General features: G+C 36.3%; 4 protein-coding genes and 1 pseudogene across 7 annotated transcripts in view; all 5 read left to right on the top strand.

The window, feature by feature from the left end:
• Positions 1–321: 321 nt before the first annotated feature.
• LOC127152201 (vitelline membrane outer layer protein 1 homolog) lies at positions 322–1,227 on the top strand (annotated as a pseudogene).
• A 169-nt stretch (positions 1,228–1,396) lies between these two features.
• Positions 1,397–3,492, top strand: LOC127152326 (vitelline membrane outer layer protein 1-like). The gene is made up of 5 exons (XM_051092928.1): positions 1,397–1,682; positions 2,139–2,266; positions 2,408–2,521; positions 2,866–3,047; positions 3,144–3,492. The coding sequence occupies exons 1-4, from the start codon at positions 1,476–1,478 to the stop codon at positions 3,044–3,046; spliced, it is 630 nt and encodes a 209-aa protein (XP_050948885.1). The 5' UTR covers positions 1,397–1,475; the 3' UTR covers position 3,047; positions 3,144–3,492.
• Positions 3,493–8,298: 4,806 nt separating this feature from the next.
• Positions 8,299–26,771, top strand: part of LOC127152320 (vitelline membrane outer layer protein 1-like) — a 232,385-nt gene continuing 213,912 nt past the window's right edge. For 2 of the 3 annotated variants that reach the window (XM_051092921.1, XM_051092922.1), the window contains exons 1-6: positions 8,299–8,409; positions 10,113–10,334; positions 11,964–12,091; positions 13,637–13,750; positions 14,083–14,264; positions 14,361–14,405. In XM_051092921.1, coding sequence (XP_050948878.1) covers positions 8,368–8,409; positions 10,113–10,334; positions 11,964–12,091; positions 13,637–13,750; positions 14,083–14,263 — 687 coding nt within the window. In that variant the 5' untranslated portion in view covers positions 8,299–8,367 and the 3' untranslated portion in view covers position 14,264; positions 14,361–14,405. Of the gene's footprint in view, positions 8,410–10,112; positions 10,335–11,963; positions 12,092–13,636; positions 13,751–14,082; positions 14,265–14,360; positions 14,646–26,771 lie in introns of those variants that run through there. The other variant, XM_051092920.1, reaches the window with a different exon arrangement.
• LOC127152332 (vitelline membrane outer layer protein 1-like) lies at positions 16,968–22,606 on the top strand. 2 transcript variants are annotated; one of them, XR_007825065.1, is made up of 5 exons: positions 16,968–17,210; positions 17,345–17,457; positions 17,567–17,680; positions 18,680–19,023; positions 22,471–22,606. XR_007825065.1 is itself a non-coding variant. In XM_051092937.1 (4 exons), exons 1-4 carry the CDS (start codon positions 17,004–17,006, stop codon positions 18,858–18,860), a joined length of 615 nt encoding a protein of 204 aa, XP_050948894.1. In that variant the 5' UTR covers positions 16,968–17,003; the 3' UTR covers positions 18,861–22,606. The 2 variants fall into 2 exon arrangements, 1 of the variants encoding a protein (XP_050948894.1); XM_051092937.1 differs by having other exon boundaries at positions 18,680–22,606.
• On the top strand, positions 23,303–25,865 carry LOC127152319 (vitelline membrane outer layer protein 1-like). Its single transcript, XM_051092918.1, has 4 exons — positions 23,303–23,601; positions 24,694–24,830; positions 25,091–25,204; positions 25,412–25,865. Exons 1-4 carry the CDS (start codon positions 23,329–23,331, stop codon positions 25,593–25,595), a joined length of 708 nt encoding a protein of 235 aa, XP_050948875.1. The 5' UTR covers positions 23,303–23,328; the 3' UTR covers positions 25,596–25,865.

Raw genomic sequence — 26,771 nt, 5'->3', positions numbered from 1 at the left:
ATTTTGAGAGAAATAAAACAAGGAAGATATTTAAATGCAAAACCGAAAAACCGCAATCCACAAGCGCGTATTGAACCGTGGAGGTCGTACCAAACGGTTCAATATTATATTCAGATTCAGTCTAAGGGTAAGCTAACAATTGACTTAGTGTGACTGAGTGTTGAAGGTCTGGAGTTGCTGTTAGTAATTCAATTCCAGGTATTTTAAAGGAAAAACTGCACCTACTCAAGGTTTTGACTGGTTTGTTGATTCAACTCATCAGCTCTTTAGTAGAGACTCCAAGACCTGAAATGGACAGCTCAGATAAGAGACACATCTAAAATGTGTAATTTTGGTGTACCTCCAGGAACACTAGAGGCTGCAGTTAAGATTGCTCCTATTCTCTTTCTAATTTGTCTTAGTTTTGTTGTTAAGGGAGAAGATCCTATTGGTGATGGGGATGATACTGCACTCAACGGGATTCGCCTTTACTGCGTTGATTTGTCCAAAGGCTCAAACGCATATAACACCTACGCCACAGTTCGGTCAGATGCAGGCAGGTAATGGGCTCAGAGAGTAAATTATTACTAAAGAGTAATAATGCAGCAGGTTAGCAGTTATGAAGTCAGAAGTTTTTTTCAAATAAATTTATAAATAAATTTTCTAATGATTGGTTTGATTAATCAAACTGTTTTTTTTTTTTTTTTTCTTTAGCTGGGGTCGGTGGAAAGATATCAAATGGTGTGCTTCTGGATACATGACTGCTTTTCAGCTGAGAGTCGAAAAACCTCAAGGAAATGGTGACGATACGGCCGCAAACAACTTTGAGTATGCGCTTTTGAGCGGTGTTGAAAATCCTTTAACCTAATTTGGTGCTCTTGGTCAAAAATGTCTTTTACAAATTGCTTGTAAATCACAAAATCTCAGATTCAATCTTTTTGTCAACTTGTTTCCTTTCAGATTTTGAATTTCGGTTTTGGAGTGAAAAAAAACATTATTTGTGGATAATTTTGCTCAAAATAAACTCAAACTTAGCTGAGTAGCCGTTAAAACCAGTTTTGTGCTACAAGTTCCAAGAGTTTGTTTTGCCCAAATTTCTTCCAGTTTCAAATGCAGTGGAGGGTCTTCCGCGCTGGGGCGACTGGAGTCAAACATGTCAAGGAAAAGGGATCTGTGGTATCAAGACGCGAGTAGAAGTGCCGCAAGGACGAGGCGACGACACCGCTCTTCATGTACTGCTGCGATTAAGGTGATGCGATCGCAATCATGTTGATATATTTCTTAATACCCATATAGGGTATTGTTTGACCTCTGCCTACTTTGATTGGATGCCCAGGGCATCCTGTATGTTGTTGTATGAATCTGTGTTGTATAAATATGACCCATCTTCTTTACTAAAGTTGAGAGTGTTATGGTATTGCACTAGCTCTCTGTGTCTGCTTGATTAATAAATTAATTTCATCAGCATTTTAATCTATCAGGTCAGTGCGGCAGCAATGCATAAGTTCATTTCCATGATGTTTTCACTGCTAGTCATTATTGGACTGCAGGTGAGCGCTGAGTCCGCAGGAACACGTCCTGAACGGAGCCCCAACAGACGTTACATATCGGAGCTGACTGTGTCGAATGGATGGATATGGGGCTTGTGGGGTCACAGGGAAATGTGTCCAGGTGGAACGTATGCCGCAGGGTTCAGTCTAAAGGTAAGCTAAAAACTGGCTTAATTACAGTAGTATGGGGGTGGTTTAATGCTTGAAAGTGTAAGCTGGTGACTGAGGGTTGAAGGTTCAAATCTTTAGAAAAAATGAACTCTGGAGCTGCTGTTAGTGATTAAATTCCAGGTGTTTCTAAGGAAACTACACCTGCTCAAGTTTTTGACTGCTTTGCTTAATATTAAAGAAACATGAAGTTGAATGTTACTATGGATTGGGTTAGTCCAGGGATTCCCAGCCCTGTTCCTGAAGGCGCACCAAAGGTAAACGTTCCTGAACACACTTGATTCAACTCATCAGCTCTTTAGTAGAGACTTCAAGACCTGAAATGGACAGGTCAGATAAGGGAGACATCCAAAATGGTTGGTGTACCTCCAGAAACACTGGAGGTTGGAGTTACGATTACTCCTTTTTTCTTTCTAAATTTGTCCTTTTTTTGTTTTTAAGGTGGAAGCTTATGTCTTTGGTACGGATAACACTGCACTCAACGGGATTCGCCTTCACTGCATTGATGAGCTTAGTAGCTTATCAAGCTCGTATCACGACTACGCCTCAGTTCGGTCAGAAGTAGGCAGGTAATGGGTTTAGTCTACAAAGCAATAATGTAGCAGGTTTGCGGTTATTAAAAATTGTTATGTTAAGAGTCAGTTTCTTCATAAGCTAGACAAATGACTTTTCTGAAAAATAATTTGATCAATAAAACATATTTTCTTCAGCTGGGGTCAGTGGACAGATATCAAATGGTGTCCTTCTGGATTCTTGACTGCTTTTCTGCTGAAAGTCGAAAAATATCAAGGAAGTAGTGACGATACGGCCGCAGGCAACATCATGTGAGTATGTGCTTTTGTGCTGTGCAGAAAATCGTTTAACCTAATTTGGTGCTCTTGATCAAAAATGACCAGTATTTTACAATATGCTTGTAATGCACTCTTTATTATGCTTTATTATCATCACCAAACCTTTTTGGAACTGACTGACTGTATTCCTCATTGATCTGTGCTTATGCACCTGAGTTTTGGGGTGAAAAAAATTATTTGTGAATAAGTTCACTCAAGTTTGCTCAAAATAAACTCTACAATTTGGCCTATGGCCAAGAGTTTGCTTTGCCTTATTTTGTTAGTATTGATTGAAACAACATTTTATCATAATGTTGTTACAACCAAATTTCTTCCAGGTTTAAATGCAGTGACGGGACTGTCCTGGTGGGTGAAGGCATATTGTGGGGTGATTGGGGCGACTGGAGTAAAACGTGTGAAGGAAAAGGGATTTGTGGTATCAAGACACGGGTACAAGAGCCACAGGGAAATGACGACGACACCGCTCTCAATGACGTGATCATGTACTGCTGCGATTAAGGTGATGCGATCACAATCAAACACTCGGATCTCAGAGCTGTTTGTAAGATCTCAGTGATGTTAGTGCTGGCTCATCTGAGTTCGGCTTTTCTTTCAGGTGTTAATGGACGACAACAAGAACAGCAAGATGGATCATAATGACTGATCAGCATACTGTTATGAGCTCACATGAACCATGTCATACAACAGCTAGTTATTATCGCAAAATAAAGCCTGAGATGTGATCAGGACCTCAACACAAAGCAGAGGCCGACTGTACATCATCTCACTCCTTACACAGCAATGCAAAGTGTGTCTTATCAGTTCAAGCATATGAAATCCACAAAGTCCATACTCCACATTCACTGTAAAGCTGCCAGCCTGCTTTTCTCTAAAGGATGTAATTGTGTTCTAAAATCTATTAAAATGTTCTATCAGCTTGAAATGACATTAGTGTTTGTCTGTTGATTAATGTGCTTCTCTGTTGGCCTGACTGAAATCATTAACAATTCTTTTAACTTCTCATTTCAGCACGAAAGTTCTCTCATTTCAGCATGTGAAATCGCGGGCGCACATAGAGCAAATTTTGAGAGAAATAAAACAAGGAAGATATTTAAATGCAAAACCGAAAAACCGCAATCCACAAGCGCGTATTGAACCGTGGAGGTCGTACCAAACGGTTCAATATTATATTCAGATTCAGTCTAAGGGTAAGCTAACAATTGACTTAGTGTGACTGAGTGTTGAAGGTCTGGAGTTGCTGTTAGTAATTCAATTCCAGGTATTTTAAAGGAAAAACTGCACCTACTCAAGGTTTTGACTGGTTTGATTAATATTAGAGAAACATTAAGTTGGATGTTACTATGGATTGGGTTAGTCCAGGGGTTTCCAACCCTGTTCCTGAAGGTGCACCAATAGTAAACGTTTCTGAACACACTTGATTCAACTCATCAGCTCTTTAGTAGAGACTCCAAGACCTGAAATGGACAGCTCAGATAAGAGACACATCTAAAATGTGTAATTTTGGTGTACCTCCAGGAACACTAGAGGCTGCAGTTAAGATTGCTCCTATTCTCTTTCTAATTTGTCTTAGTTTTGTTGTTAAGGGAGAAGATCCTATTGGTGATGGGGATGATACTGCACTCAACGGGATTCGCCTTTACTGCGTTGATTTGTCCAAAGGCTCAAACGCATATAACACCTACGCCACAGTTCGGTCAGATGCAGGCAGGTAATGGGCTCAGAGAGTAAATTATTACTAAAGAGTAATAATGCAGCAGGTTAGCAGTTATGAAGTCAGAAGTTTTTTTCAAATAAATTTATAAATAAATTTTCTAATGATTGGTTTGATTAATCAAACTGTTTTTTTTTTTTTTTTCTTTAGCTGGGGTCGGTGGAAAGATATCAAATGGTGTGCTTCTGGATACATGACTGCTTTTCAGCTGAGAGTCGAAAAACCTCAAGGAAATGGTGACGATACGGCCGCAAACAACTTTGAGTATGCGCTTTTGAGCGGTGTTGAAAATCCTTTAACCTAATTTGGTGCTCTTGGTCAAAAATGTCTTTTACAAATTGCTTGTAAATCACAAAATCTCAGATTCAATCTTTTTGTCAACTTGTTTCCTTTCAGATTTTGAATTTCGGTTTTGGAGTGAAAAAAAACATTATTTGTGGATAATTTTGCTCAAAATAAACTCAAACTTAGCTGAGTAGCCGTTAAAACCAGTTTTGTGCTACAAGTTCCAAGAGTTTGTTTTGCCCAAATTTCTTCCAGTTTCAAATGCAGTGGAGGGTCTTCCGCGCTGGGGCGACTGGAGTCAAACATGTCAAGGAAAAGGGATCTGTGGTATCAAGACGCGAGTAGAAGTGCCGCAAGGACGAGGCGACGACACCGCTCTTCATGTACTGCTGCGATTAAGGTGATGCGATCGCAATCAAACACTCGGATCTCAGAGCTGTTTGTAAGATGTCAGTGATGTTAGTGCTGGCTCATCTGTGTTTGGCTTTTCTTTCAGGTGTTAGTGGACGACAACAACAACAGCAAGATGGATCATAATGACTGATCAGCATACTGTTATGAGCTCACATGAACCATGTCATCGCAAAATAAAGTCTGAGATGTGATCAGGGTGTAATTGTATTCTAAAATCTATTAAAATATTCTTTAAACTTGAAATGACATTAGTGTTTGTCTGTTGATTAATGTGCCTCTTCATTTACCTGATTGAAATCATTAACAATTAAATATTTCTTTGCATCTCATTCATTTATTTTTTTTATTTCTAATTACTGACTAATCAAAAAAATGAAGAAATGCTTTGTGGAGAACAGGCACATTTCCAATAACTTTAATTCAAGCATCAAAGAGAAGAGTCTTTACAATAAATAATTAAATGATTTCTGTAAACCCATTAAGTATCAAAATAAAAAATGCATTAAATTAAAATTTCCCAAAAATTTCCATGCAATGCCATTTACTCATAAAATGCGATAATAAACTGATTCAAAACATCACAATAATCCACAAGTAATCCACACCACTCCAGTCCATTAATTAACATTGTGAGAAGACAAAACAAAAGCTAAAACAAATCCATCAATATGTTTTTTACCTAAAATATGAGTACATAATCCATAATGATGCTTCCTCCAATTATGCTTTTTTTAAATGCTATTTCGGTGAGCAGCATTTGATTTGACCAGTCAGTGTTTGTCTAAAGCGCGTTTACATGCAGGTCACTGATTTTAATATCCAAGTTCATGAAGTAATTTAGTTTTGCATTTTTGTCTTGATCACTGGCTGGAACAATAATATGGCTAAACTGATTCTTTAGCTAAAGCATGTTCTATGGATATTTTTTTCTACATGCAAAGCATCATATGATTAAGAAGACTTATGCAGCAATCAAGTTGTATGAACATACTTTTATAATACTTAAAAGTCATATGGGTTTAGAACCATGTGAAGGAGATGAAATGATGACAGAAAGATTTTTTTTTAGCTAATCATTTCCTTTAACATTTGCTTTCTTGCAATCATTCCTGTTTATGCAAACGCCTGCCATTTAACGTTGCTCTTTTATTCTGTGTTGCAGTGCATGCTTAATATTTCACTCATTAAAAATATAAAAAAAAAAAATCAAACAAGCAACTGAACATTTGATATGCATTTTATCAAGCAAAACCGTTTTCAGGGACACTAACCTTATGCAAATGGTCATTTTTTGTGCGTTCACATACAGGTCATTGACATTTGCTCAGTGTTCCTGGCTGCTGATTGGCTAGAACCAGAATATCACAATATTGGTAAATAGTATAAATGCATTCTGAGGCAGCTCTGAAAGATGTAGGCGGTTGTTACTGAGCAAGGATCGGTTTTTGGTGTAGAAACCAAACAGAAATGAATTTCATTAGTGTTTTAACCAATCAGGCTTTTGCTGCAGCAATGCATCACTTAAGTTTTGTACTATAAGTCATCATTGGGCTACATGTGAGCGTTCAGTCTGCCGGAACACGTTCTGAGCCAAGCGTCAACAGATATTATGGATGGGAGCTGAATGTGTCCAATGCAATGGACCGGGTGGTCATGGGGGTTTAAGGACATGTGTCCAACTGAAACATACGCTGCAGGGTTTAGTCTTGGGGTAAGTCATGCAATGAATCTATTACATTAATATGGAGTGGCTTAAACATGTAAGCTGGTGACTGATCATTACTAACAAGTCATTTAATTCCAGGTATCTTCATGTAACTGCATAACTGCAACTGCTTAATTGTTACTACGGGATGGTTAGAGTTAACTTTTAAAAGACTGACTGTAGCTCTTTCATATTTAGGAGTGTTGTGTTGTTTTTTCAAGGTAGAAGAGACACTCTATGGGCTTTGGGATGATAACACTGCATTCAAAGGGATTTGCCTTCACTGCGTCGATCCGTCCAAAGGCTTATTAATCTCATATGAGAACTACACCTCAGTTTAGTCAGATGTAGAAAGGAAATGGGCTCAATCTAAAGCAGGGGTGGGCAATGAATCTACTGGACGCATCTTTAGAGAGAAATCCAACCTTCAGATTACATAATCAGGGGGTATTTAATTTTGTTTTGTTTAAAAGTAGACATTTTAAACTTCCTATAGATATATTTCTCATGTCTGTGAGGCAGTCATACGATGAATTCCGGTTCTTTTTTTGTGACGTGCTCCAGAGACAGAGATGGCAGAAAGCACGTCCTGTTTGTTCTCATTCCTCTACAAAAGCAACGTTTGTTGTTAGGCTATTATGATTTTACAGAAATAAAATCAGTTTCATTTTCAGGAAAAAAATGCAAGTGATCGCGTGTTATGCAGTGATCCCTGTTATGCAGTAGATGCATTCCGCACTCCACATAAACAGGTTTTTTTATTTTTTATTTTTGGAGAAACAGGTTTATAAAATAATCTTGACCAGTCTACATCCGAGACAGATGCAATTATAACTTTTTGAAGGCTATTTGGCGTTTTAAAATGATCTAACAGACTGATGCTGCTTGTTGATCATTATTAGTTGTTGTTGATCAAGATTAAACGGATGTCACTATTAAAAAAATAAAATCTGTTTTAATTACCAATTTATAGAATGAATAATTAAGATAGGTACAAACTAGGTTAAGTAAAATACGCTGAATGTATAATATTTTACAAATATTTATAAAAATGCTAGCCTATGCGAATAAGACTGCAGTTTCACATTTTGCGTCTGCATAACAAACATTATTTTTAACATGCAATGATACGAAATAAGACCAAACAAGATGTGTAATGAAAAAAATATTTAGACAAAAAGAAAAAAAAAGAAAAAAAATGAATCTCTTACGGCTAACAGATTTGGGGTTATTATGAATTCTTATATTAAGGGTTAGGAGCAAGCTAGACTAATTAATAGGTTTTTCTTCAGCTGGGGTGAGTGGACAGAAACCAAATGGTGTCCATCTGGATTACTGACTACTTTCCAGCTGAGATTTGAATCTTCTCAAGGCATTGAAGACGACACGGCTGCAAACAACATCAGGTGAACGTGGTCGTCAATCACTTTAAATTTGAGTTTTATCGACTGGATTCTGAGATTCTGTCTGTGTTTTCAAATCATAGGGCTCTAATTTTGGGCTAAAAATCAGGTAAGCTGAACTTAAGGAATTTACATGAAATTAAGATGTTTTCTTCTTGTTTTTTAAACCTTTTTCCAGATGCAACTGCAGTTTTGTTAAGGGGTAATGGCACATATTGGGGCGAGTGGAGCCCACTGTGTCCAGGAAAAGGGATTTGTGGCATCAGGACACGGATAGAAGAGCCACAGGGAACTGGAGACGATGCTGCTCTCAATGACGTGCACACGTTTTGCTGCGATTAAGGTGATGATATCGCAATCAAACACTCAGATTGACACATACCGCAGAGCAACTATGTTTAGTGTAAGAGGATGCTGATAAGAACAGCAAGATCAAATGAATCATCAAGATAATCTAACATGAACCATATCATGCCACAAATGATAATGCACAGTCACCCGGTCATGATCACAAAATAACGCCAAACAAGACGATCAAGACCTCAAAAAAACCTGAGATTGACTGGATCATCCCGCTTCTTGTTGTATTTTTGTGCCAAATACTCGCATTAAAGTCTTCTTCTAAGAAACACCTTGTAGTCTTACATCCTTTTTCACAACATTTTACATCAGATGTTTGATTACATTAAGAGCGTCTTTCACTGCATTCAGAGTAATTGTCTTATCTGTTCATGCACTTGCTGGAAACAGTGAACTCTACAGCAACACTACATTAAATTTAAGTGTAATTCTGTCAAACCTGTTAAAATATGAACTTTGTTACCTTTCTGAGAGCATATTTAAAGGAGAAGTTCACTTCCAGAGCAAAAATTTACAGACAATTTACTCAGCTCTTTGTCATCCAAGATGTTTATGTCTTTCTTTTTTTAGTTATAAAGAAATTATGTTCCTTGAGGAAAACATTTCAGGAATGTTCTCCATATAGTGGACTTCAATGGTGTCCTTGAGTTTAAACTTCCAAAATGTAGTTTAAATACAGCTTCAAAGGGCTCTAAGCGATCCCAGTCTGTTGATGACAATACCCTAACTGTATTGAACCGGAAAACACAGAGTTCACATGGAGCTAGACAAGACGTGCATTTGAGGTTAAAAAGTATATAAATTTCTGTTCTGAAACTTCTCCTACACTCTTCAAAATAAAGGTTCTTCGTTGGCATTGATGGTTCCATTAAGAAACCTTTAACATCCATGAAATCTTTCCATTGCAACAAACGTTTCTTTATAATGGAGAAAGGTTCCTTTGAATATTAAAATATTCTTCACGAAATTTTGCTTTCTTTTTGCTTAAATGTCCAATTTCTGCTTTACAGCATCTATTTTTCTTTAAAAACTCGTGAAAAATTAAACAATGTAAATAAACTAGCAAAGCTGTTTCAGTGAGCAGCATTTGATATGATCAGTCAGTGTTTGTTTAAAGCGTGTTTACATGCAAGTCATTGACTTTAATATCCATTTAGTCATTTAGTTTTGCATTGTTGTCTTGATCACTGATTGGAACAATAATGTACTAATAATGTAATAAACACTGATTCTTTCGTTAACTGATCCAAGTTTGTTCTGCAGATATTTATTTCTTCATGCAAAGCATCATATGAAGAAAGTTAATTATCTGTTTTCTTATTTCTTAAGCTCCACATTTGACTTCATTGTGTAATTTCCTGTTATTATGTGGACATCATGAACACACCTAGAAAAATGAGAACTAGACCTTGGTGCACCCGTATGATGACAGCATCCCAGAACACACACACCTATGCTCATGCATGCATCTTAACTGTTGTTATATTTGATAATATCCATTTAGGGAAATGTTTGACCTCTGCCTACTTTGATTGGATGTTGAGGGCATCCTGTATGTTGTTGTATGAATCTGTTGTATAAATATGACCCATCTTCCTTACTTAAGCTGAGAATTTTTTGTAGTGCACTAGTTCTCTGTGTCTGCTTGATCGATTAATTCATTTCATCAGTATTTTAATCCATCAGGTCAGAGCTGCAGCAATGAATCACTTCATTTCCGTGATGTTTTCACTGCTAGTCTTTACTGGGCTGCAGGTGAGTGTTGAGGCCGGAGAAAAACGTCCTGAGCGAAGCTCCAACAGACATTACATATCGGAGCTGACGGTGACGAATGGAGGGAGATGGGGGTTGTGGGGTCACAGGGAAATGTGTCCAATTGGAACGTATGCCGCAGGGTTCAGTCTAAAGGTAAGCCAAGAATTTACTTAAGCACAGTAGTATGGGGGTTGATTAATGCTTTAAAGTGTAAGCTGGTGACTGAGGGTTGAAAGTTCAAACCCTTAATGAAAAAGAACCCTGGAGTTACTGTTAGTAATTAAAACTGCACCTGCTCAAGTTTTGTGACTGCTTTGCTTAACACTAAAAAATCATGAAGTTGAATGTTGAATGTTTTTTTTTTTTGCACCATCAGATTCCAGATTTTCAAACAGTTGTATCTCGGACAAATATTGTCCTAACAAACCATACATAAACGGAAAGCTTATTTATTCAGCTTTCAGATGATCTATAAATCTCAATTTCAAGAAATTTACACTTTTGACTGGTTTTGTGGTCCAGGGTCACATTTGTGTTTACACTGAAGGGAGCTTCATAGGTTACTATTTATTTTTGCAACGTTAAGTAATGTATCACAGACATCTCATGAATCCTCTCATATACAAAGTGTCAATAAGAGATTGATTATGCAATGAACTAAGATGAGTGACATCTTTTAATGATTTTTAAGGAAGTTTGTAAATGATAAATTGATTAAATACAACAGTTAAATAAACAAGAAGTTAATATTAAGTGACTTACATTGTCTGATGATGACATTATTGCCTGATTTTGCTCTATTTCGTCATCAAAAATAGTCTGAAACAAGTCACAACTGAGCCGCTGCACATCTCTATTCAAACAGTGGTGTTTTGTTTATGAATGAATGTTCGTTTTCAAACAAATCAGTGAGTCAATGCTTCAGTTTCCCATTAATAAAGACAGTCACTTGCTTTATTCCTGAATCAACCAGCTGTTCGAACGAATCAAATGAATGAATGATTCAGTAATTAAATCAGTGACTTACCGGCCACCTACTGGCAGATTTTTTTTTCATTTTTAATTCATCTTTTCAGTTATTTAAATAATTTATTTTTTCGGTATTCAAAATGTAATATTTCAAACATTAATCTCAACATGAATTTATGAATTTGATTGCACGCATGCCACCTCTGAGCCTAATTAAACATGAAAATACACCTACAAGCCTTCTGTGCCACCTCTGTAGTACAAGTTAATTTTGTTAACACTGATTTCATTTGATTGGTAACTTATTCTTATTCTGTTGGTTTGATTAAAAAATAAATTAAAAAAAACTTTAAAAAATATATTTTAAAATATTTGAAATAAAAGATGACATACTTTTAATAAAGTTAGAAAAATGCCATTACAAAGGTAAAAACAAAATTCCCCTGTGAATCACTTTAGGAGACAAATATCACCTCATAATGGGAAGGCTCATTTTTGATCAGATTTGTTTTTATTATTGATTAGAAGGTTCTCCTAAAATGTTGACTGTGCTCCTAAATTTTTTAAGTTAGAAGAAGCACAAGTGCTCCTAAAAAGAGAAGTAAGCATAGAGCCCCGTGAACACACTTGATTCAACTCATCAGCTCTTAGTAGAGACTCCAAGACTTGAAATGGACAGGTCAGATAAGGGACACATCCAAAACGTGTGATGTTGGTGTCCCTCCAGGAACACTAGAGGTTGGAGTTAAGATTACTACTTTTCTCTTTCAAATTTGTCTTAATGTTGTTGTTGTTTTGTTGTTGTTTTTTAAGGTGGAAGATCCTGTTGGTCATAAAGATGATACTGCACTCAATGGGATTCGCCTTCACTGTGTTGATTTGTCTAAAAGCTTAACACACTCGTATCACAACTATGCTTCAGTTGGATCAGCTGTAGGCAGGTAATGGGCTGTACACATAGCTAGAATCAGTGTTTATCCCTGTTATTGTTCTAGACAAAATGCAAAACTAAATGATTGTGCAAGTCAATAAACACACTTTAGACAAACACTGACTACACTGTAAAAAACAATTTGCTGAGTCAACTTAAAATAATTTGTAACCTGGCTGCCAGTCAACTCAACTCAAGTTCAGTCAACTCAAAAAAAGTTTATTCAACTTGAAATGTTAAATTATACTAAGTGACAACTTAGATATTTGATTTGAATCAACTTAAAATTTTAAGGCAGCTGGGTTACTTACCCATCTGTTAAGTTTAGCAAACACAAACATCTAAGTTGTTACTTAGTACAACTTAACATTTCAAGTTGACTAAACTTATTTTAGTTGACTGAACTTAAAATTTTAAGGCAGCAGGGTAACAAATTATTTTAAGCTGACTCAACAAATTGTGTTTTTTATTTTTTATAGTGTAAGGAGGTCAAATGATGCTTTTGTAAAAGCATTTGACTTTTGAAACAACTGCTTGATAGTTTACATTTTTTATTATCTGTGTAGCAAGTTTGCAAGGTTAAGAACTGCTATGTTAAAAGTCAAATGACTTTTCTTAAAATTAATAATTGGTTTGATCTAGGGCTGAAACGATTCCTTGAGTAACTCGAGGCTGAGTTTAGTCCATTCACTGTAACTACACACGGAACTGTGTTTCCCCACGTACCATTATTACTGACGGACAAACCGATAAATGCTGGACATATTTAAGACCCTAAATTAATGGTGGTTAGCTATGATGTCCCTAAGTTAACTATGTTTCGTGAAAGACTAAGTGCTATTTATTGTCTCATTCTCTCTCTGTGACACACAGAAAATTAGTGAATATCAAACGAAGAGTGCCTCAGCATGATTACAAATGTGATACTGATTTTATGCAACAGTTCATCAATAAACAAGAAGTTAATATTAAGAGACTTACATTTTAGACAGCATATTGCCTGTTTTTGCTCTATTTTGCCAACAAATAACCACTCCAAACAGAGCCACAGCACTGTTTCGCGTCTTTGAGCAACATAACAGTGTTTCCTTTTAGAATTTAACCACCCGTTAAATGATTAAGTTCTTTGTTTTAGGTTGTAATGTTCACCTTTTTCTAAAGTAGTGTGAAATTGATTTTTGAATTTTTATTCATTTATATTTTCATATATATATATATATATATATATATTTTTTTTTTTTTTTTTTTTTTTTTTTTTGATATATTTATATTTGCATTTTAAATGTAATTTGGCAAATAAATGCATTAAATGGGTTTAGTTTTCATGGTTATTAATGTATGCAATTTCAGCAATAAAAATTTTTTTTTTTTTTCTACAAAGTAAACCTATCTTATTTTCTCTTGTATATTTGGTATTGCTCTTTAATAAAAAAAAAAAAAAACTTCTTATCCGATTACTTGATTATTCCATAGAATAATTGGTAGAATACTTGATTACTAAAATAATCAATAACTACAGCCCTAGTTTGATCAATAACACTGTGTTTTTCTTTAGCTGGGGTCGGTGGACAGATATCAAATGGTGTCCCTCTGGATTCTTGACTGCTTTTCAGCTGCGAGTCGAAACTAATCAAGGAGTTGGTGATGACACGGCCGCAAACAACATCAGGTATGCGCTTTTGTGCTGTGCTGAAAATCCTTTAACCTAATTTGGTGCTCTTGGTCAAAAATGATGGGTCTTTTACAAATTGCTTTTAAATCTCAGATTCAACCTTTCGTCAACTTGTTTTCTTTCAGATTTTGTATTTCTGTTTGGAACTGACTGGTTTTATGTCTCATTGAAATGTGCTTATGCACCTCATTTTTGGAGTGAAAAAAAAAAGTATTTGTGGATAATTTTGTCAAATTTGTTCAAAGTAAACTCAAACTTAGCAGAGTAGCCGCTGAAACCAGTTTTGTGCTACAAGTTCCAAGAGTTTATTTTGCCCAAATTTCTTCCAGGTTCAAATGTAGTCACGGGTCTTTGCTGCTGGGTGACGGCACACACTGGGGCGATTGGGGTGACTGGAGTCACACGTGTGAAGGAAAAGGGATCTGTGGTATCAAGACGCGAGTAGAAGGGCCGCAGGGCATTGGAGACGACACCGCTCTCAATGACGTGCGCATGTACTGCTGCAAATAAGGTGATGCGATCACAATCAAATACTCGGATCTCAGAGCTGTTTGTAAGATGTCAGTGATGTTAGTGCTGGCTCATCTGAGTTTGGCTTTTCTTTCAGGTGTTAGTGGACGACAACAAGAACAGCAAGATGGATCATAATGACTGATCACAATCCACAAACTTCATACTTTACATTCAGTGTAAAGCTGTGAACCTGCTTTTTCTGAGGGTGTAATTATATCCTAACATCAATTAAAATATTGTTTCAGCTTGAAATGAAATTAGTGTTTGTCTGTTGATTAATGTACTTCTTCGTTTCGTTTCTTTGCATCTCAATTATTTATTTTTTTTATTTCTCATGACTGACTAATCAAAAAATAAAGAAATGCTTTGTGAAGAACAGGCACATTTCCAATAACTTTAATTCTTAGCATCAAAGCATGAGAAGAGTATTTACAATAAATAATCAATGATTTCTGTGAACCCATTAAATACCCAAATAAAAATACATTAAATTAAAAACGCATTTCCCAAAAGGTCCAAGCAAAGCCATTTGAAACAAGCTTTCTCATGGTGTCCAAACAGCTGATAAAAACATCACAATAATCCACAAGTAATCCACACCACTCCAGTCCATCAGTTAACATCTTGAGAAGACAAAAGCTGAAACAAATCCATCATTAAGATGTATCTAACTAAAATATGAGTCCATAATCCATAATAACACTTCCTCCAGTGGGGATTCGGAGACGACATCGCTCTAAATGACGTGCACATGTATTGCTGCAAATAAGGTGATGCGATTGTAACTGAACACTCAGATTGTCACATAATGCAGGGCAACCAAGTTTGTTTTTTCTATCAAGAGGACAACAACAACAAAAACAGCAAGAAGATCAGATAGATTATAATAACTGATCAAATACTATGATGAGCTAACATGAATAATGTCATACAAATGATAATGCACAATAAGGTGGTCATTATCACAAAATAAACCTAACAGGACGATCCTCCAAAAGAGCCAAGGCTGACTGGATCATCTCACTTGTTATTTTATTTTAGTGCCAAATATCAGCATTAAAGTCCGTTTCTAAGAAGCACGTTGTAGTCTCACATCCTTTATCACAAAATTTGATGTAGGGTTGCAAATAGGTGGACAAATTCCAGTAAGTTTAGGAAATAATCCAGAAGTTTTGGGAACTTTCCAGAATTTTTGGAATCTTTCAGGGATTTTTGGAAAGTTTCTGGAAATCTACTGGAAATTTTCCACCCCTTTGCAACCCTAATTTGATTTTATTAAAGGGGTCATCGGATGCTAAGTTCACTTTTACATGTTGTTTGAACATTAATGTGTGTTGGCAGTGTATGCACAAATCTACCCTATAATGATAAAAATTCATGCAGTGGTTTTTAATTAATCTGTGGAAATAATAATCACACACATACACACAATATAATGTCACACTGACAGAGGCCGCTCCCACGATAGTTGATTGACATGAGCGTCTTACTTTAGACCCGCCTAAATCAGCTGTAACAGTCCGACCGCCATTGTTTCGATATTGGAGCAAGGATGTAAGTTAGACAAGAATATCTCAGAATGAGTGATTGAAGTGTTGTGTTTTGGATGTAACAATGAACATAGTGGTCATCATTTACTCCTGACATCTTCTTTGTGAATGGAATGCGCAAGACCCTAAAGAATCATATTAACGTGGAAAATGGGCATCCGATGACCCCTTTAATGCATGTGGCAGATGGTTTGATCAAAAGCAACTTGCACTGCATTCAAAGTAAGTGTCTTATCAGTTCATGTTCATGCACTTCCTGGAAATGAACAGTGAACTCTACAGAAACATAACATTTATAAGCAATACTTGTGCAATACATGTTACCCTAAACCTTGTTATCTTTCTGAGGGCACATTTATATCCTACACTCTTCAAAATAAAGGGTCTTTGTTGGCATTTATGGTTCCATAAAGAACCTTCAACATCCGTAGAATCTTTCCATTGCATACAAATTTATTTAGAGTACAGAAAGGTTCTTTCGAATATTAAAATCTTCTTCACCTCTTGTTTAAAGGTCTGATTTTTGCTTTACAGTATCTGTTTTTCTTGAAAACCTCGAGAAACATTGCAAATTGTAAATAAGCTATCAAGCTAAGCTGTTTTAGCAGCGTTTGATCTGATCAGTCAGTGTTTGTCTACAGTGCATTACGTAATGTTCATTGACTTTAATGTCCAAGTTCATGTAGTCATTTAGTTTTGCATTGTTGTCTTGATCACTGGCTGAAACAATAATGCGCTAATAATCTAATAAACAGTCTTTAGTTAACTGATCTGAGTTTGCTTCGAGAATACTGACTTCTTCATGCAAAGCATAATTTGGAACACTGCTATTTCTTGTTCTAATTCTATATTTTTTTTATAATTGTTATTTCTTCAACTTCACCTTTGACTGCCCTTGTGCAACTTCCTGTCAATATGTGCACATCAGGGTCAAAAAATGAGAACTAGACCTCAGACTCGTCCGAAAGTGGCAACCATGCACACATACCCAAAACACATTTTAATTGTTATATTTCTTAATACCCATATAGGGTATTGTTTGACCTCTGCCTACTCTGATTGGATGTCAAGGGCATCCTGTACGATGTTGTATGAGTCTGTGTTGTATAAATATGACCCAACTCTCTTAATAAAGCTGCGAACGTAATTTTATCAGTATTTTAATCCATCAGGCCAGTGCTGCGGTAATGCATCACTTCATTTTCATGATGTTTTCACTGTTAGTCATTATCGGGCTGCAAGTGAGCGTTCAGAGCGCAGCAAGACTTTCTGAGAGAAGTATCCGCAGAAATTTCTTATCGGAGCTGACAGTGCCGAATGGGATGACCTGGGGGTCGTGGGGATATAAGGACATGTGTCCAGCTGGAACGTACGCCGCAGGGTTCAGTCTCAGGGTAAGTTGAATCTATTGACTGATCGTTGAAGGTTCAAACCTTAGAAAGACTTAAGTGCCTATAGAACACCAAGATGAATGTTACTGTGGATAGTGCTTTCAAATGCAGGATTGTCTTGATGTTGTTGTTCTAAGGTGGAAGAACCTTCCCACATTTTAAATGATGATACAGCGCTCAATGGGATTCGTCTTCACTGTGTCAATGTGTCCAAAGGCTACTACGCCGAAGTTCAGTCGGTTGTTGGACAGTAATGGTCTTAAGTTTTAAAAAAAAAAACAAAAAAAAAAACATACATTAAATGTTTAAACTAAAAATAAATGTTTAAACTGGTAAAACTCTTTGTGTTACTTCTTCAGTTGGGGCAAGTGGACAAAAATCAAATGGTGTCCTTCCGGATTCTTGACCGCTTTCCAGCTGAGAGTCCAATCTTCCCAAGGAATTAAAGACGACACGGCCGCAAACAACATCAGGTGAGTATGTGGAGGGTATAAAGGGCCCCATGAAATCGGTTTTATTCTTTCTCAAATTCAGTTTTATTTTTTTCCAAATTCTGTTTTTTTCCATTTTAATTTATCTCAACTCCTTTTTGATGGTAAATTAAATTTAAATTTTATTAATCAAAGAGCATGTCTAATTAATTCAAATCATGAAAATTATACAATTTCACACCAATGTAATTAAGGTTTAACAAGAATGACATGTTTAGGAATGAAATGTTTTGTTTTTTCTCACCATGTTTTATTGTTATCAAATTCTGTGTTTTAGCATGTCTAATTATTTGAATGCATACTTAATTTATTCAAATTTATTCTTAAAATAGCCTTATGAAGGGTTTTTTTAACCCTAAGAAATGTGTATTTAAAATGTTCTGGTTCATCAAATGAAGGCATAAAATATTAATTTCGCTTATCGAAATATATTGAAAATTACAAAAACTTTTTTTCCGCAAACAACGGGGAATTTACTATTAAAATTAAAACATGGAAGAAACTACAGTACTAGTAGTAATATATATCTGGCACAATGTCTTCAAATTAAACCAGACTTTTATTTTGACTGACCGCTGTGTCTACCTTTATATTTCTGTGTGTATATGAAATGACGTTAGTTTTCCTAAAATGGAACAGTCAAATGCTGAAACCACAGTGAGCGTCACGCGCGCTTCAGTGTGTGTAGTAAACAAACCCGCTCATCTGCTCCATTCATTAAAACATAGACACACAGAACATGCAGGATTCACATTTAAATGGTATTTTTGCGGAGTAATATTAACACATACTAGTCCATATTGCAGTTTGATTTAAGTGTAATGACCTACTTTTGATTAATTCATTCAAACTCCATTTTTATGACTGGATTCCGCAATTCCGTCTGCGTTTTCCGCATCACAGAAATCATAGGGCCCCAAGTATAAATCAGCTACTAAGCTGTTTAATTAAAATATATTGTCACATCTGAATTTTCTCTAGGTTCAAATGCAGTCAAGGGCCTTTGGTAGAGGGCGACGGCACAGCTTGGGGCGAGTGGGGCGACTGGAGCCCACTGTGTCAGGGAAAAGGCATTTGTGGCATCACGACACGAGTGGAACATCCACAGGGAATGAGAGACGACACCGCTCTCAATGACGTGCGCATGCTCTGCTGCGATTAAGGCGACGTGACTGCAATCAAACGCTTGGATTATCACATACTGCGGAGCAACTTAGTTTGGTTTTTCTTTCAGGTGTAAGATGACGACAACAAGAACAGCCAGAAGATGATTATATAATGGGATTATAATAACTGATCAAATGCTATGATGAGCTAACATATTTGTAAGTCATTCAGTAATTTTGACTAAATCAATCCTAACATGACGATCATGAGTTCTCAAAAACGCAGAGGCTGACTAGATCATCCTGCTTATTTTTAAATTATTCTTGTGCCAAATATCAGCACTAAAGTCTTTTTCTAAGAAGCACCTTGTTGTCTCATATCCTTTATCACAATATTTTACATCAGATGTTTGATTACATTAATGCATGTGGCAGACCGTTCGATCTAAAGCAACTTACACTGCATTCAAAGTAATTGTCTTATCTGTTCATGCACATCCTGGAAATGAACAGTAAACTCTACAGGAACACTATATGTGACCATGGACCACAAAACCAGCCATAAGTGTCCATTTTTCGAAACTGAGCTTTATATATCATCTGAAAGCTGAATAAATAAGCTTTCCATTCGTCCATCGTTAGGATAGGACATTATTCGACAGAGATACAACTATTTGAAAATATGGAATCTGAGGATGCAAAAAAAAATCAAAATTTTGAGAAAATCACCTTTAAAGTTGTCCAAATGAAGTTCTTACTAATGCATATCACTAATCAAAAAGTTTTTATATATTTACAGTAGGAATTTTACAAAATATCTTCATGAAACATGACCTTTACTTAATTTCCTAATGATTTTTGGCATAAAAGAAAGATCAATAATTTTGACAATGTATTTTTGGCTATTGCTACAAATATACCCCAGCGACTTAAGACTGTTTTGTGGTCCAGGGTCACATATTTATGAGCAATACTGTCATCCATGTTACTCTTAACTTTATTATCTTCTGAGGGCATATTTATATCCTATTCATACTTATATTTATTATAAAAATAAAGTTTTGTTTATTGACAATGATGGTTCCATGAAGAACCAGAAAAGGTTCTGAATTGTGCTTCACACTAATTTAAAAAAAAAAATATTTTAGGAACTGTTTCCAAAATGTGGAATCACTGCACAAAAAAAGTATAACACATATATTAAAATTTCTTAATTTAGCTTGAGATGGCACAATGCAATTTATTGGCAGAATATTATAGAACGCATAATCCTGAGATCTGCTAGAGCCACTGAAAAATGGAAAATGGGCTATTAGATACAGTGCCATACTGTGTATCACGCACACATTTCAAACATATCATCTATTCATCCACATGAGCCATTTGTGTTTGGACCCAGATGATTTCTGCTTGTGGCTATATTTTTGATGTTATTGTTTTTAAGTTCCATCACCTGGAAACAGAAGAACATGACCTGGGATTTGGAGTCGTCTGACCTCACTGCTCTCGTATCATGAACTCAAGCTGGTGTTTAGGGTTGATTTCTGCTTACAGTTTTCTATTTAATATTAATATTAAGAATTCATCAATCAAAGCCGTTTTAAAAGGCTTATGGATTTACTGGTAATAAGCTGATTTTGTTAGCATGCAGATCACTGACATTTTAGTTTTGCATAATTTGTCTGATTATTAACTTGAACAATAAGATGAACATTATTTAGCAAAACTAACAGAGTACAGTGTTTGTTTTTTTTCTTATTAAACAGTTAATTTGTATGAAAATACTTCATGATATTTAAATTCTCATTGTGTCCCTCAGAAAAAACGTCATATGGGTTTCAATTAACATAAGAGAGAAAGTAATTGATGACTGAATTTACATTTTTACAACTGTTCCTTTAACACTTGCTTACTTGCAAGCACTGATATTTACATTAGGAAAAGTACTCTGAATGTAAGTAAACCTGTACGCAAATGGCCAGCATTTAGGCTCAGTTCAATATTCTCAGTTTCTTAAAGTGCCCCTATTATGCGTTTTCAAATATGATCTTTCATGTAGTGTGTCATGTAGCTGTATGTGAACATAAACTATCTGCAAAGTTGTGAAGCCGACAGTGCACGATACATAAAGTTATTGTCTATCAAAAAAAAGAGTCGACTCACATTTGCCTAAACGAGTCATCAGGATTTCGAATCTTTTTCTGTTACGGTCACACGTCACGAAGTAACAGATTTGCATAATGTCCACCCACGTTCTACGTCGCAAACAACTTGCCCGCTCATACATTTCCATGGGGTTTAGGTCACATGGAAATTTACACGTACATTATACAGAAGACGCTGTATCATACGCTGTGAGTAAAACTGTTTTATATTCACTTCTAAAAGATGATGAATCTACAAATATTGTATTTTCTAGCGATCGTTCAAAATACGTAGTTGTGTATGTTGTTGTGTAACAACCCTGCACATGTCATGCTAACCGGCTAAATCACGCTTGTGTAGTTCTGTTGTTCAGCTGTGGACCCACTGTAGTCTGACAATTTGTGATTGATGCAGCTTGACTATCTCATTAGTTGGAGTAATGATAAAGGATGGCGTACGAAGCGGCTTTCACACCGAATGCGGAAAGCGCTGTGCTATGAAACCCATTCGTTTCAATTGCTTCCGCCCTGCGTGGACGGCTTGTTTCGGCCTCAACTAAAGCGGACGCGCAGCGGAGCAAAGTTCAAATGAGTTGTTCAAATGAACTTTTTCCGCTGCGCTCTGAAGGGCTGCACTGAACCCAGCGGCCAGTGCAGCGCTTTCCGCGTTCGGTGTGAAAGCCGCTTAATGCATTATACATTGCTGAAGTTTACAACATAGAGGTGTGCTCGGTTCGGTTATAAAAGCAAATTGCGAGCACTTTCCACGGTAGACCGTGCTAACTTGTGGATCAGCCACTTCAGCTGTTTCATCATCAGACCCTGGCTGGAATCGATGCCATCTTTTTTATGTATTGACAAGTATCCAGTGCTGTCAGTCAGTTATGGCAATGGGCGTTTCGTTTTCCGACACACCGTACGCGGTAGACCAATCATAAAGGACTGCGCCATCTGACCAATCACAGCAGTGAGGGCTCACGGAAAGGAGGGGTTTAGAGAGACTGATTCCTCGAACTGCTTCGCACGAGTCGTTTAGGAATCATTTAGAAATGGGGTAAATTTAAATCTATTTTTGGAGAAAACTAAAGTGTTTTTTGACCTTGCATACATGTAAATCTGTTTTGGGAGTCTATTAAAACAATATTAGCAACCTTTAAAATGGCATAATAGGGGCACTTTAATATTTCCGTGTGAACTCATTAAAACGTACAATCAAATGAGTTTTTCAAAGTATATTTCCAAGTAAAACACTTTCCATGGTCACTAACGGTCAAACCTAGGCCTACAGATATTTTTGTTGGATGAGTGTTTGTACTTTTGCATGTTTTCACTTGCAGGTTATTTCCGAGCACTCGGTGCTCCTGGCTGCTGATTGGCTAGACCCAGGATATCACATCATTGAAGAACCGTATAAATGTATTCTGACGCATCATATGAACAGCCTTTACTGGGGTGATCTCTTTGTAGAAACCAAACAGAATTAATTTCATCAGTAGCAATGCATTACTTCCTTTCTTTTCAGTCCACAGGAAATCGTTCTGAGCGAAGCGTCAGCAGATATTACAGATCAGTGTTGACTGTGCCCAATGGGATGTGGTTTGGGCCACAGGGTCATATCGACGTGTGTCCAAGGAGAACGTACGCTTCAGGGTTTAGTCTAAAGGCAAGTCGGAGAATGACTGGATTATGGTTTCTTGGTGATTAAACATGTAAATTGGTGACTGAAGGTTCAGCTGCTGTGATTCTGAAGATTTCAGCACCTGCTTATACTAAAGAACATTAAGATGTTACTATGAGATGGGTTCGAGTTAACTCTAAAATATCGCTTGTGGCTCTCCCTTTCAGAATGATGATTGTTGATGTTGTTTTTAAGGTGCATAGACTGTCCTCTGGTCATAAGGATAACACAGGACTCAATGGGATTCGTCTTCACTGTACCAACCCATTGAGAGCCTCATTGAAATTACATGAAGACTACTCCTCAGTTCGCTCAGAAGTGGGAAGGTAATGGGCTGAGTAATTCTAAACAATAAGACTAGTTAAAGCTTTGCTAAGAATTCTTACATTAGGTTAAGGAGCAGCAACAAATTAAAAAGATTTTTTTGAAAATAAAATTGTTTGTGTTATTGTGTGTTTACATGCAGGTCACTGACTTTAATATCTAAATTTCTGTGCCACAATCATTTTAGTTTGGCATAACTATCTGATTGCTTTGTCTTGAACCAGAGTATCATAATATTGATCAAATCTGACGTCTTGAACCACTGATCGGTTTATATTCTCATTCTATTTGCTTTTGGAGGGAGGTTCTGTTTGCTGTGCTGGATGGACTTGGATCCAGCTGTTGGGAAAAGGTCAACGTCCTACACTGAGCTCTGTGATGAACCAACAAACACACACACGCTTGTCTATTCTGATCTCCAGCAAGAGACATCAGAACGGCTCTCAAACCATGTACAAGTTTCTTCCTCTGACGGTGATTTTACTACTGGCTGTTTTTGGGCAGTATGTGATCGCAGGAGGACGCTTCGAGCGAACCATCAGCAGACCTTTCAGATCTTTTCTGACGGTCCATAACGGGATGAGATGGGGATCATGGGGTCAGAAGGAAATGTGTCCGACTGGAATGTACGCCACAGGCTTTAGTCTTAAGGTGAGTAACTATCACCAGTACACAGTAGAGTGAGGTTCAGTGGTTGGTAACCAACTCCACTTGAAAACAAAACTGACTATTTGTGACCCGTGCTGGCAAAATGAGTCGGAATGTCCAAAGTCTAATTTGAGCTACAGGCAAAAGAAGTGAAAAATATCAGTTTCGGTCAAAATTGAGGTTTTCACAAAAACGAGTTCATTAAACCCTCTTCTAGCGATCCCAATGCTCTAAATAGTAATTAAACATCTAAAATGATCTTTATTTGTATGGGTCATATTTACTTTCTTAATTTATGTTCCAGATCTTATTTTGGATGATTAGTCTGGTCATAAGTGATTATTATTAAGTTAATTGTTTTTCAGCTCATCCAATTTAAGTCATGCAGACTACTAGTTAATGTTAACATTTATTAGTATATTCTACAGTTGCACACTATATGATATTATTATGTGTGCGATATAATCAAAATTATAAGTCCGAAATGTGAAATTTTAATCATGGCACTGATACACAGCATTGAATAGTAATTAGGATTGTCACAACAACACAATGTTTTTTTTTTTTTAATTTCCTATTTTCATATTTTGCTACATTTGAACCTTTTTCTTTTTAGATTTTAAAATCCTCAGTATTTAAACTGATGCAATTGACAGTTTCAATTAACATAAACATAAACAATATATCAAACTCAACTATCACGCAGCTCTAAACCAGTGTCATTTTATTATCATATAGTGTTATGGTATTTATTTATATTTTTATTTTTATGTTTTCAGTTTTCATTTTAATTTTATATTACGTTTTAATAATTTTGTTGTGTATTTTTGTCAGTTCATTCATTTTTTATATGTCTGTTTAGTTTTTAATATTTATTACTTTAATTAGCATTTAGTTATTTCTAATTTTTGTCATTTGAATACCTAAAAATTGGAAATGTTAGCTGCAAGTATAACAATGTTTTTTTTTTTTTTTACACATGACAATGTTTATTTAAGTTAATATATATATACATTTTTTTTTAATAAAAAATAAAACTGCTCAGTCTGAAAGCGTTAAGTTATTAGTACAGCGCATGCTGTTGTTTTTCTGAAGGTTGCAGGTATGTGGGAATCTCTGCTGGTTGGTGATAACACAGCGCTCAATGGGATTCGTCTTCACTGCATCAACCCGTCTAAAGGCTCATCGGGCCCATACGAGGACTACGCCACAGTTCAGTCCGACGTAGGAAGGTGAAGAGCTTGAATTAGACATAATACAGAGGCTCTATTCCAAAACTTAGTGAGCTGCCTATATAGAGAGCATCTTAGGACAGAGTTGATGTCTATGTAGAGCACTTCAAATCATTTCAGTTAAGATTCAGCCTATGTACACAGTAGACCGCAAGACAGCACAGGTTTTGGAACAGAGCCGGCATCAAAGTTTTTTGTTTTATTGAACTAATAGATAACTGCTTATACTACTAATGTTCCTTATCACGTTCTTTCCTTAGCTGGGGAAAATGGTCAGATATCAAATGGTGCTCCAGTGGATTTCTAACATCTTTTCAGATGAGAGTGGAAACCTACCAAGGGACCTGGGACGACACGGCCGCAAACAATATCAGGTGAACTTACTTAACTTCTAAAACCAGTTTTACTAAAGCAGCAGGATTCAACAAGCTGTATAAACATGTCACTGCATGAGGCTCATCTGACACGGATATGAAGTGACCTGGTCAAGCGTCTAGAGTTATTTAACATTGAGAGCTGGACTATTATCTCATAGGCTAGCTCTGGTTGTGATCACTGTATGGTCCCATCTGAATTTCCAGGTTTAACTGCACTGGAAATACAGAAATGCTACAGGGATCTGGGACGTCGTGGGGTGAATGGGGCGACTGGAGCGAGACGTGTGGAGGAAAAGGAATCTGTGGCATTGAGACGATGGTGGAGCAGCCGCAAGGAGTTGGAGACGACACGGCCCTCAACGATGTACGCATGTACTGCTGTGATTGAACCGATTGGTTGTTTTAGAAATGAATCAGTTGGTTCAAATTTTTACCATCAGCGAACCTACCGTCAAGTAGTGCTTAACTAGTTTTGGCCAGAATTTTTTGGTCAGATTTTTTTCCCATCCATATTTAATGGAAGACAACAAAAACAGTAATTGCATCTCATAAAATCATAAAACATCATAAACACACCTTTTGTGACTAGTTGTTCATGTCAATGAAGTTACTACATGTGATTCTGTGAATGGATTTCATTAAAAAGGTGAATGATGGAGTATGTATTAAGTGTCTGTTCATGGGTCACTTCTTTCTTGATTTAGGTATAATTTAACTACACTTACGAAAATTAACCATGGTTTTGCTACTGATAAAACCAAAAAAAAACAAAACATGGTTACTATAGTTAAACCATGCTAACCACAAATTAATTAACGATGGTCTTGCTACACTAACCATAGTTTAACCATGGTATTTGTAGTAAAACTATGGTTATACAAATGGCAAACAATGCACCAAAAAACATGTTACTATAATTAAACCATGTTTAATTTTTTGTAAGGGTTAGGGCTAACCCTTAACAAGGAAAAAAATAAAAGTTCAATCATTTTTACTCACCCTGGTGTTGCTGGTTTCAGACAGGATGAATTGGGCAGATCTAAAAGAGAGATTTTTAAATACATTTATTTATTTTCCACTCATATTTAACAGCTAACAGCTAACATTAAAAGATCTTGAACATAAATGAAAGATTTACGTGTGTTTTCCTACAGTTCGTTATAAGATGATTGGATTTATGTGATTAGATATCTTTAAAAAGATGAATGATTAAGTATTTATCGAGTTTCTCTTCATGGGCCAGTTCTTAGTAATTTTTTTCAATATAATTTAACTTGAAAAATGAAAAAATTCAGACATGTTTTGCTCACCTTGACGTTGTTATAAAACTGTATGGCCTTTCTTTTTCCATCCACTTAAAGATGTCCTATTTGCTCTTGATCCTTTAATGGCCGTGTGCTCTTGATTTAAAGCTTCAAAGGATGCAAAGGTCTCATAAAATACTCGTTTGTGACTCGTTCCGTGAAATACATAAGATAGTTTGGTTTTCTGAGGTAAATACGTCCGTTACGGCTTTTGCCAGTAAACTGTGATCAGAATGACAGTTGAGTTTACGGATTTGACC

This window comes from Labeo rohita, chromosome 21 (genome assembly GCF_022985175.1).
Source record: "Labeo rohita strain BAU-BD-2019 chromosome 21, IGBB_LRoh.1.0, whole genome shotgun sequence".
Classification (NCBI taxonomy): Eukaryota; Metazoa; Chordata; class Actinopteri; order Cypriniformes; family Cyprinidae; genus Labeo; species Labeo rohita.
This window is presented reverse-complemented; position numbering and strand designations above follow the sequence as displayed.

Excerpts from the sequence above, each read along its gene's own strand:
- LOC127152326 (XM_051092928.1), top strand. The coding sequence starts at position 1,476 with ATGCATAAGTTCATTTCCATGATGTTTTCACTGCTAGTCATTATTGGA. Across the intron at positions 1,683-2,138 it reads CCGCAGGGTTCAGTCTAAAG|GTGGAAGCTTATGTCTTTGG; the intron begins GTAAGCTAAAAA and ends TTTGTTTTTAAG. Across the intron at positions 2,522-2,865 it reads ACGGCCGCAGGCAACATCAT|GTTTAAATGCAGTGACGGGA; the intron begins GTGAGTATGTGC and ends AATTTCTTCCAG.
- LOC127152332 (XM_051092937.1), top strand. The coding sequence starts at position 17,004 with ATGCATCACTTCATTTTCATGATGTTTTCACTGTTAGTCATTATCGGG. Across the intron at positions 17,211-17,344 it reads CCGCAGGGTTCAGTCTCAGG|GTGGAAGAACCTTCCCACAT; the intron begins GTAAGTTGAATC and ends TGTTGTTCTAAG. Across the intron at positions 17,458-17,566 it reads GTTCAGTCGGTTGTTGGACA|TTGGGGCAAGTGGACAAAAA; the intron begins GTAATGGTCTTA and ends TTACTTCTTCAG.
- LOC127152319 (XM_051092918.1), top strand. The coding sequence starts at position 23,329 with ATGAACCAACAAACACACACACGCTTGTCTATTCTGATCTCCAGCAAG. Across the intron at positions 23,602-24,693 it reads CCACAGGCTTTAGTCTTAAG|GTTGCAGGTATGTGGGAATC; the intron begins GTGAGTAACTAT and ends GTTTTTCTGAAG. Across the intron at positions 24,831-25,090 it reads GTTCAGTCCGACGTAGGAAG|CTGGGGAAAATGGTCAGATA; the intron begins GTGAAGAGCTTG and ends TTCTTTCCTTAG.